Here is a 12,004-nt window from a genome sequence, read left to right as displayed (position 1 = left end):
GGTCTTGTTTTCTTATTCATTCAGCTACCCTATGTCTTTTGATTAGGACATTTAATCCATTTATATTTAAGGTTATTATTGATAGGTACTTATCAATTGCCTTTGTTTCTCATTCTCTCTATTTCAACTTCTTATTACAGCAGTCCCTTTAACGTTTCTTGCAGTGCTAGTTTGGTGGTGATAAATTCCTTTAGCCTTTTTTGGTCTGGAAAGCTCTTTATTTCACCGTCTATTTTGAATGATAATCTTGCTGGATAGAGTAGTCTTGGTTTCAGATCCTTGTTTTGTATTACCTTGAATACTTCGTGCCATTCCCTTCTGGACTGTAGAGTTTCTGATGAGAAATCAGCTGACAGACTTATGAGAGCTCCTTTGTAGGTAACGCTTGCTTTTCTCATGCTGCCTTTATGATTCTCTCTTTGTCTTGAATTTTTGGCATTTTAATTATGATGTGTCTGGGCATGGGCCTCTTTGGGTTCTTCTTGCTTAGCTCTCCGTGCCTCCTGAACTTGTGTGACTTTTTCCTTGACCAGGTCAGGTAAGTCTTCTGTCTTTATTTCTTCAAACAGGTTCTCTAACCCTTGCTTACTTTCGACCTCCTTTGGCACTCCTATGATGCAAATATTGTTACGTTTCATGTTGTCCCACAGCTCCCTTAGGCTGTTTTCCTGTTTTTTTAATTGTTTTTTCTTTTTGGTTCTCTGAGTGATTTTTTTTCTACCCTGTCTTCTAATTCACTGATCCGATCCTCAGCTTCCACTAATCTACTGTTCATTCCTTCTGATGTGTTTTTTTTTTAATTTTATGTCATTCTTAATTTCCTTCATAGTTTCTATATCTTTTTTCATGCTGTTGAGCATCTTTATGATTAGTATTCTGAACTCTATATCTGATAGATTGCTTATCTCCATTTCATTGAGACTTTTCTTGTTCTTTCATTTAGGGCTTGCTTTTTTGTCTCCCCATTTTGGCTGCTTGTTTGGATTTGTTTCTATGTATTATGTAGATCTTCTAGGACTCCCAGTCTTTTGGATGGTCTCTGGTGCCTGCCAATGTCAGACGCTGTTTGTTACTGGCCTTGAGTACCCTGTTTGAAGTTTTCCACACTCCACAGCTTCTGGTTTCTTCTTCTGGGGCTGGATATGTTTGGACAGGACCAAGATGCGCACCAAGGTCTGCTTTTCCAAGCCCTGGGTCCAGAAGCAAATCAGGCAAAGACTCAAAGCACCCAGAAGCTGATTGTTACTCAGTCTCTTAATAAGCCTCTGGCTGTAGAAACTCCACGGGATGGGGCCAGAGGTTTTCCAGCAGGGTAGGGCAGTTGCTTCCCCCTCAGGCAAAAGCTGCTTGGAAGGTAAATGTCCAGCTTAGAAAGATGTCCTCTACAGTATGAGGGAATGACTCAGCACTGGGGTCCAGATGGGTGCCCTTTGAGATCTATTCCCCTAACCAGCCCACCTGGATTCTCCTCACACAGCTCTAGTCCACTCTGCCTCTGCTACTGGAGCCCAGGGTGAGTGGCTGCATGCAAAACTTTGTGCATTGGTCCTTTAAGAGGGGCCTGCAGTTCCAGCCGCCTCTCCCTGGCAGACAGAAACCCTGCTGCTTTTCACTGCCAGATGTTATGTGGGCACCTTTCTCAGTTCTGGTGCTCTGGGCTGGGGAGCCCAGCCTGGGGTTCAGGCCCCAGAGTCCTCAGTGGGAACCCCCACAGCTTAGATCTCCCTCTGGACCTTCAGCTGCTGCCTTGGGAGCCCAGGCAGCCCTCTCACCTCTGCACTTCTTCCCAGTCTCCATGCGGTCTCCACATTTCCTCCTTGGTGATGAGGGTGCTCCCCAGCTCATCTTCAGTTGCAGTTGATTATTCAGGATGGTTTTTCTGTATTTTAGTTATAATTCCAGTTTGGTCCTGAGACAGTGCAGTGTAGCTTCCACTCAGTCTGCCACCATCTCAGAATCTCTCTCTAGCATTCTGCCTTTTAAAATAGCTCTTCATGTAATTCTTACTAAGGTAATGGCTCCCTGACACAGACCGTACATTCACATGGGGTCCAGTAGCATCAACTAGCAATGATAAACTGCCAGCAGGAATCTATAATAATAGTACCTTGACTTTCTTCTTCTTGGAAGCACTAATTCCCGGTGACTTAGAATGCTAACTTAGTGCAGTCAGGCTCATGATAACACTTCTCTGTGAGCTGAAGATTTGTCCTTAGGGATCTGAAATCCAAAATGACCTTAAGGAAATTAGGTAATGTGGCAACTTAACATAGCTATGTTTAAGAAACTATTTCCAATTTTTGGCTAGGTTAGTAATGATAGTAATAAACTTGATACTTTAATTAAGATGAATCCATTTCTTTATCTTAAAAGCTAAGTGAGGTATGTAGAGGCAGGCATTATTACCATTTAATAAACAAAAAAGAAATACAGAGATGAATAATTTGCCTGTAGGATGGAGCCATGCACTAAGTTAACACAAGTCCTGGATCTCTCAACTTCCAGCCCAGTGGTCTTTTGCAAATACTGCTGCATTTCAGAACAGTTGTGTAGCCTTCAAACTGGAAGTTCTTTTTGAACCTTGCTTTGAAATGTAGCTGGACCATGCACTGTATATTAAGTTCTTAGGCAAAGTTTTGTGCTGGTGCTACCTGGAAATGCTCTTAAAAGGAAGAAACTCTTGAAAGAAAGCACAATGCATTGTGCAAAAAGCCCAGGACTGGGATTTGGTACTTTGTCAATGGTTAGTTTGTGTGACCATATAAAATTACCTTCAAGTTCCTCTGAAGTCACATGATTTAAATTTGCTAATTTCCCCCCAAAAGTATTTTTTCTGAAAATGATAACGTTAGTACATGATTATTTCCCATTATTTTTTATATACAAAAGGTAATTACATGATTTTTTGTTATTTCTTTAATAATACAAAAGGTGATTGAGGTCTTTGTAGTTGATTTAGAAAACTTTGTATTGAGTACTATTGAAAATCTAACTTGAAGTACTTTTTATCTTGTCTGATTCTATTTAAAAATATATTTTCAGGCCATTTTTGCAAAGTGCAGTTTTTTCTGGATCATTCTTTACCAATTTATATCAGTGATTTCTCAGCTCCTAACTACATAGCATGATATGCTATTTGAAACTAGATACCTATACCCCAGTTTTTCTGAAATTCTGATACTGCCCTCCTTGCTGGGAATGGGTGTACATGATGGACATCTGCCCTTTCCTGCTTGCCATAAGAAAGTTTCCCTGTGCCTCTAGTATGTTGGGTTGCAAGAGGATGAAAACCATTGTAGGTTTGATATTTGAAGCTTTTAAATTTTATGCAGTATATATATTTTTAATATATCTTTATTGATTTCAGAGAGAGGGAGAGAGAGATAGAAATATCAATGATGAGAGAGAGTCATTGATCGGCTGCCTCCTGCATGCCCCCTACTGGGGATTGAGCCTACAACTGGGCATGTGCCCTGATTGGGAATCAAACTGCAGTCTTCTGGATCCTAGGTCGATGCTCAACCACTGAGCCACACCTGGCCGGGCTAATATATTTTCTTAGAATGTTTTATGATTTCATGTGAGATAATATATAGAGTACTCAGTAATACTATTTATTATAAAGACAGGCTTTGGGAAAAAATTCATTTTAATAATTGTATAGAGTATTTGTTCCTCTTGAAAGTGTTTCCTATTTATAATTACATGGTGCCTCTCCATGCAACCAAGGATTTTTCTTCATTAAACTAAATAGTGTTTAAGCACCGTACCTATGTAAAAACTGACTCATTTGTCTAAAGGTGTTACCTTTTCCCTCTTAGGAAGTTACCTTCTACCTTTAGTTAAATGTGATAAGCAAAGACTTGCTTTAAGAAGAAATAATTCTGGGGCTCTTGTCTGCCATAGTAGGATCAATTTTGACCCATCATGACTGATGAAGGATCAGCAAGAGATAATGTTAGAGCTGTCTCAAAGAGGCAAAAAAGGAGTTTTCATCTGGGTATTAAAAGATAAATTTATGGTGTGTGGCTTGCTTGACATACATTCAGGGAGATGGTAGAGGAAACAGAGGTCAAGACGAATAGACAGTGACAGATAAGTAAGAGTTTTTGACATCCTTAAGAATATCATAAACAGCACTGCAGCCTGGGATGATTAACCAACAATTACTTGAACAATAGTTGGAAGATCCTGTGGCAGAAGCATGCCATAATTTTAGGGAATTTGAAGAAAACAAGAGTGATCCCAGTGTAAGACATGAAGAATGAATTTCCATAGGGACTTTGCTGTACCGGCCCCCTTTCCTCCATGCATTCCCATGGAGTACAGGGGTATTGACTACCTGCTACAGTTAGGATGCTGTCCTTGTTATGAAAGTTATTCTAAGACAGCAGCTCTGCACCCCTGTACCCAGTCTTCATACTGTCTGATAAGGAAAACAGGCATGTTCACGTATGAAAATAACACATGGCAGATGGGTGCACAAACTGTCCTCATGTAACTTTATTAAAGATTTAATTTTGCTATTTGAGGATAAGTGTAGATGAGAGGTATTCACTAGACCTCTACAAGGTGATGTATATAGTGGTTATAAAACCTTGCCAAAAGTTATTTTGTAATCTTTGATATGTGATCATATGTGAACAGGTAAGAAGAATTTATTATCGAAGAGTATAGTTTAAGTGCTAAAAATTGATATCTAGTCTATAACAGCGATAAAGCATGCACACACTCACGCACAGCGGGAGGTCTTATAGGGCTTTGTTTCTCAACCTTTTCTACTTTACTAAATATTTGAGTCTCCTGGTCTTTTTTAATTGGTATTAACACTCACAGGTAATCATACACTAAGCTAAAATCAAAACAATTGTAAAAGTGATTATACTTTGAAATCTCACTCATTTGCCTACCTTGATTGAGAATTGCTGTTTTAGCTGAAACTAGTTGAACTGTAATATATTTGTGACTTTTCCCTTTTTTTTTTAATGTGTTATATTTGTCCCTTTGGTTTTATCTCAGTGTCTTGCATGCTTTAGTCAGGTTATAAAAGCAAATAATGATAATGAGATGTAGAAATTAAGGTAAAGAAAATGAAACTTCAATATATTGTAACAGCAAGGAAAAAGATTAATGTAGTAGAGTTAACTTATGTCTGCCCTAGCTACTTTTTATACTTTAGCTAAAGTAGTGTATTTATTTATTGTTGTATAACAAATTATCCCAAAATTTAGCAGCTTAAAATAATATAGGCATTTATTATTTCACAACTATCCTGAGGGTCAGGGATCCAGGACAACTTAGCTGGGTGGTCCTGGCTCAGGGTTTGTCATGAAGTTACATTCAGAATATCAGCTGAGGCTGCAGTCATTTGAAGGCTTGAGTAGGCTAGAGGATTTGCTTCCAAGGTTACTCACATAACTGAAGTTAGAGGCTTCAATTTTTTGCCATGTAGCCTCTCCTTAGGACTGCTCACAGCATGACTTCCTCCTGGGCTAGTGATGCAACAGAGAGAGCCCAAGACAGAAGCCTTATCTTGGAGGTGATGTGCTATCACTCTATCCTGTTTGTTTGGTCATGTAGACCAACCCTGGGGTTGTGGGAAGGGACTACGTAAGTTTATGAACACCAGGAGACAGGACTCATTAGAGGCCATCTTGCAGGCTCGCTTCCAAAAGTACTCTGCCTCAATTGCTGTCTGCGCACCTCAGTCCTCAGTTAAGATTGACTCTATTTTATGCTGGGTCACAATGAAGTAGCAGGTTAATCCTGACTAAGGTATACCTAATTTTGCTAATCTTCTTTTTTTACTATGGAAAATGCCTATTATTAACAGATTAAGTTTTAACAGCTTACACTTTCTCGGACTTTTTCTGGCTAACACATTCTTTATTTAAATCTTTGGATTGTGATTAATGTATGGTAGATAGTAAAATTCAACGTGTTTTGCCATGGAGTAACTTTTAAAATTACTATATCATTAAGAATATAGAAACAGATCATGGCTTTACTTTTTTCTCTTTTAGTTGGCCAAGTAAAATTTGATCCACCCTTAAGGAAGGAGACAGAACCACATCATGAACTTGTAAGTAGTGTAGTCTTAGAATGTTAACACTGAAAGTAAATGTTTTAATTAGTCTTTATGATATATTGGAACTGACTTAAAAAGCTAGTTAATATTTTCGAAAGCATTTGGGGAAATAAAAAGGTAAGTCATTCTGAAATTCAGCATAAATAAATCTGTGTTGCTGAGATTGAATATTTTCAAAATTATTTAGGAGAAACTTACTAGTTTACCATTCTCTCATTTAATGTTTTTAATGCTGGCTCTTTTTTTCATTCTTTTTCAGTTTTTGAGTAGCTTTTTGTGTATGTATTTATTAGGATAAATGCCACAGTTTTAAACAAAAATGTTGGATCAATAAAGGCCCATCTTCTCACTAAATTTATGGGCAGCTTTTTAAAAGTATAAGCCAGTTTTTTAAACATCAGAGTAGAGTCACATCTGATTGAAATGCTAAAGCTCAGGAGAGACTAGGCATACATAGTAGATCAAGTTTGTCATTCATTTAAGGCTTGCTAACTGTATGAACTTTCTTTTCATGATTCTTTTTTGTTAATGTTTTATACTTCTTTCCAGATATATGATAATGTATTAGATGTAGTCTTAGAAGCAAAATGGTTTCCAAATATTTGAGATGTTACTATTCTATGGAAAAATAAAACATGAGAATTAAAAAATAAACAGAATTAATCCTAATGCAGTTACTTTACCAGAGCGCCAGATTATGTAACCTTTTTTTTCTATTTAATAATGAGAAGAAAGTAACTGTTAATAAGTACTAAGGGTCGAAGTGGGAACTTTTCTTCTTAAATTTAATACTCAGTTTAACCCACTTGACTAAAGGCATACAGAGGCATACTAAAGGCCTTTAACTTTTGGAATTATTCTGATTCACTATACCAGCATGGAGGAAAGGAATGTTAAAGAAAATGCTTAAAGTGATCATATTATAATACTGAAGCCTGACATTTATGTAGAGGACGGAGGTTAAGCAGAAACAGTAGTCATGATGTTTATAAATGCTAATTGTATTTTGTTAAGGCAGTTTATTTGCTTTCTCTTTTTAAGTTGGCCGTTGCATGTATTTAAATTTTATGCTAATTTAGTAACTGCGTTATAGAGCAACTTTGTTGCAGTGTTGTTTTTTTAGAAGCTCTTTAATATTTGACTTTGCATTTGCCTTAACAAAATTATGTTAGCAGGACTTACTTCAGTTAAGAAAGTTTCCCTTTGTGAATTTGTGGCTTTTAGTCTGAGTGTAAATAACTTGGGTTTCTTGGTCTCTGCTAAACAGCCCGACAGTGATGGTTTTTTGGACAGTTCAGAAGAAATATACTACACTGCAAGATCTAATCTGGTATTTCTCATCTTCTGATTTTCTTTGTCAGCACTGTTTTAGTCTTAATTGTTTGTTTTATTTTTTTTTATCAAACATTCTGTCCAATTTTAATGAACCAATTTAAGCATTGTTTTATAAGATCTTGCTATATTAAAGATTATAGCAGTTTTTTCCATAACAAGTTAAATAAATGTCTACTCATATATTAAAATGTTATAATAAAAAATAAAAATATTTTTCTTTTTTTATGAAAAACATTTCATTTTCTGACTCAAATATTTTTTTTATTATATTTCCCTATAATTATGTCCAGTTTTAACGTGACTTGTTTTAATGAACTAGGAACCATCCATATATATACACATAACTATTCATATATATAAAACTATTTATATATTGCATATATTATGTGTATATATATCTCTTTAAGAAATAATTTACCCCTAATTAATAAAGAAATCAGTTTTAGGTGAAATTGTAGCTTGATAGCATTATGTAATATCCGTCTTTCTCAGGCCAAACTTTGGGTTATGAAGGCTCCTTGAAATTATAAATATTAAGACTATCTTACCATTAGGTAAGAAAAGATGGGACATTAACCCTGGTGAACATTAAATAAATAATACTTTTAATAGTTGCTATTAAGTAAATAGTTCTTTCTACTTCTGTAGCTGGCCAGGGCCCCAGGTTGCCTTTATATATACTTCTAGATTTCACTTTTCTGCCTTTTCAGTGGAATTTTCCTTATCTTTCCATCCTCTCAGCTTCAATAACATAACCTCTTTCAATTCTGGTTGATTTAGATGATGCTTAACATAAATTCTTAAATCTGTGCCCTGTAACATTTGTAGAACATAAAAGAGATTTTAGACATAATTTCTCTTTTAGGAAGTTGCTGTCTCGATGAACAAAGAATACTTGCACACACAAAAAATTTAAAAAATACTTGCACATATAAACTGCTAGCCATGCCACAAAATATGTAGTGAATTGCCCAAACTGCCAGGTGGTAATTGTTGATGAGGACAGGCTAACATATAATTGGTACAGTAGAGAAGTAGAAAAACTTTTGGGTTAATGTGGCTTATTTGGCCTCTGAGAGGCACTAAGACTGGTTTCAGTATTGTGTAGGAACCATTATAAATTCTTCAGGATGAAAATGGAGATACGTGTATACCTTCTGTGTTTCGTGGGAATTAATGTAGAGACAGTTATTGGCACAGACCACAGTTTTGAGAGATGGCTAATGAAGAGCCAAAATTATGAAATGGTCATACTACTAGTGGGATTAGCTCAAAAGAGGGAAATGAAGTAATCAAAGAGGAAATGATAGATGAAACCATGAGATTTCATGTGTTCCCCAGCTAGGTCTGAATAAAGAGGGTGTAGAAAACTGGTTATCACTATGGGTAATGCCTGTATTTCACAGTCAAAGGCAGAACCAACATTGGAGGTGGGGAAGAAGCACTTGAAAAGCTAGAAGAATCAGTAGATGCATTGTCACAAAAGAAAGATACATCTGGTGCCCAAACAGATCAAAAAATGTGAGGATTGAGAATTCACCATCCCAGGAAGCAAGTGAGGAGGAATTTCTTAAGAAAACACTATCAGTGATTTCTAGATTGAAAAATTCTCCAGAATTGGACGTAAGTAGGCTAGGATGGCAGTTAGTGAAATTTGTTGTGGAAATAAAAGATTACAGAATCAAAAGCTTAAATCAGTATTCTCCAGAAAAGACAATTACAACACCAGAAACATAGTACCTTAGAGTTAAAATATTCTCTTCTGTAGCCTGGTAACTTGAATTAGTTATCATGGCTCTCGGTTCCCTAGAACTAGCCCCACTCCAAATAATCAGGAATTTCTTATGATAGAGGGAGCACTTGACGGGGTCTGTGACAGGAGGGCATTAGGGACAGATAACTTGTGGTGGAAGAGGGGTGAATGAAATATTTGTCAGATCCTGTCATTTATAAAAATCAAGCTTAAAAAGCTCACTTCTAATGATGATAAAAGCTAACAGTTACTAGAAGTTTTTATATGCCACGCATTATTCTAAACATTTTAAGTACATTAACTTATGTCTTACAAATGAAAGAATTTAAGGTGCAAAGAAGCTGAAATTGTTCTTGCTACTCAGCTAAATAATAGAGCTGGGATTTGACTTAAGCAGCCTGGCTCAGCAATTCACACCTGAACCACTCTACTATGTTGCTTCTACTCAACATATCAGTATTTTGTTTTCTACTGTTCGTGCTCTCTCTCTTTTTAGTCAACATATATGTTCATAGTTATTTTTTATTGTGATAAAGTATACATAGAATTGACCGTTGTGACCATTTTTAAGTGTACAGTCCAGGGCATTAAGTACATTTGTATTGTTGTGCAACCATGACCACTGTGGGTCTCCAAAACGTTCTCATCTTCCAAACTACAACTCCATACCCAGTAAACGGTAACGCTCATTCCCCCTTGCCCGCAGACCCTGGCAACCATCCTTCTGTTTTCTGTCTCTGAATTTTTCTGTACTCCAGTTACCTCATATAATTGGAATCATACAATGATTGGCTCACGTCATGACTGGCTCACTTTACTTAGCATAATGTCATAACATCTTCAAGATTCATCCATGTTGTAGCATTTGTCAGAATTTCCTCTTTCAGACTAAATAATATTTCACTGTACATATAGATCACATTTTGTTTTTTCATTGACCCATCATCAGCACAAGTTGCTTCCACCTTTTGGCTACTGTGAATAATGCTGCTGTGAACATGGGCGTACAGATATCTGTCATGTCTGCTTTCAGTTCTCCTAGGTGTAAACTAAATTGGGAATTGGTGGATCATACGGTAATCCCATGTTCCACATTTGCGGAACAGCCATACTATTTTCTGTAGCAGCTGCATCATTTGACCACCAGCAGTGCACAAGGGTTCCAATTTCTCTGCATCTATGAACACTTGTTATTTTCTGGCTGGGGAAAGGGAGGTTTTTGTTCTTGTTTTTTAAGTAATAGCCATCCTAAGGGGTTTGACTTATCTTTAGTTATTTCAGTCCCCTCATTTCATCAGTGCTAAAATTTTTGCACTGTGAACAAGCTTTTGTCTCTTACAAATACTTGTTACTGGCCACTAGAAGCCACAAGAACCCAAAATGTCTGGCTGTCATCTTAGTATGCAGTTGCCACCAAGATGACGGCCTGAGGTCTTTTAGGACCCAGAAAAAAAACATTTACTCCCTTATAAAGAGCTTGCTGCCTAAAAGTTTCGTGTCATCAGTGATTTCTGGTGGTTTTAAGTACCAAGTGTATTTATTTTATGATTTTATAAATGAATTTTGAATATAACACCTCAATTTTCATTAGTACAGAAAAACAGCTTGATTTTTAGGATTGTTAGTAAGTAAAAAAGGGTCTTTAAATTTTGAAAGATGCCCAAGTTGAAAACAAAAACAAAAAGATCCATTATGATGTGATAATTAAGTAGTAAGAGTTTTGCTCATAACCATACATATCTGTTCAGCTGATGCTAATTTTTTTTTAATTTGCCTAGTTTTACTGTATATTTTGGCCCATATACCAATGAAAAATGTATCTACAATTAATTGTATGTAAAACACTATGTTAATTGCTATGGAGGAACATTAGTACTAACATAATTATTACTCTGAAGAAGCAGTATACCTGAGAAAGTAAAAATAAAATATTTAAATTAGAATTAAAAACATGTTAGGAAGATACAACCAATTGATTGTTATCAATAAATATAACAAAAGTACTTTAAATTTATTCCTGAATTAGGTCAAAATTGAATAAAGTCTTTAAAGTTGTGTTTATTCTGGGAAAGAGTAAATGCCAACTTCGTTTATTTTAAATCTGTTAAGCTATTATAAAATTTATGTTGTGTGGTCACTTTTCTTATCTACTGTGTTGTTATTTTTCTTATCTACTATTGCAGACAATTTCTAAGGAGGCCTCGTTTCGTAATTGCTCAATGATAGGACATTTTCCAGAGTGTCAAACCTAACCTGCTGATACTCATTTCCAAGCTTGCCGTACAAAAGTTGTGTTACTCAGTCTCCTTAAGTCTCCTGCTTTCATTAGTCAGAATACCTGCTTAATCAGTTAGTGCAGGGGTGGGGAACCTATTTTCTGCCAAGGACCATTTGGATATTTATAGCATCATTCTCGAGCCATACAAAATTATCAACTTAAAAATTAGCTATGAAAAAAGCTCCTAGATTTATTGAATTTCAAGTCCCGCCTGCAGTTGCCTTAGCAGGGCCAGACCAATTGATTTCTCCAGTCGGTCGTTTGTGGCCCTCAGGCCGGACGTTCCCCACCCTAGTTAGTGTTCTGACTCCTGCTTTTCTGGGAAATAAAAAAAATCTTTTTTAATTATCCAGGATCCAGTCCCTTTTTACTTCTGTAAGTTATCTACCACATTAAAAGGTACCTAATGCCCGGCCGGGCGTGGCTCAGCAGTTGAGCATCGACCTAGGATCCAGGAGATCATGGTTCGATTTCCGGTCAGGGCTACATGCCCGGTTGCAGGCTCCATCCTTAGCCGGGGGCGTGCAGGAGGCAGCTGATCAATGACTCT

General features: G+C 36.6%; 1 protein-coding gene across 7 annotated transcripts in view; it reads left to right on the top strand.

Annotated features, from left to right (window-relative positions):
* MAP4K3 (mitogen-activated protein kinase kinase kinase kinase 3) overlaps positions 1–12,004 on the top strand; it is a 124,030-nt gene that overhangs the window by 70,624 nt on the left and 41,402 nt on the right. For 5 of the 7 annotated variants that reach the window (XM_081156979.1, XM_081156977.1, XM_081156976.1 and 2 more), the window contains 2 exons: positions 6,024–6,082; positions 7,356–7,418. In XM_081156979.1, coding sequence (XP_081013105.1) covers positions 6,024–6,082; positions 7,356–7,418 — 122 coding nt within the window. The remainder of the gene's footprint in view (positions 1–6,023; positions 6,083–7,355; positions 7,419–12,004) is intronic. The other 2 variants (XM_081156978.1, XM_081156980.1) reach the window with 1 other exon arrangement.

The sequence above is a fragment of the Miniopterus schreibersii genome (genome assembly GCF_964146895.1).
Source record: "Miniopterus schreibersii genome assembly, chromosome: 13".
Classification (NCBI taxonomy): Eukaryota; Metazoa; Chordata; class Mammalia; order Chiroptera; family Miniopteridae; genus Miniopterus; species Miniopterus schreibersii.
The sequence above is the reverse complement of the archived record's forward strand: the minus strand, read 5'-3'. Positions and strand labels throughout refer to the sequence as shown.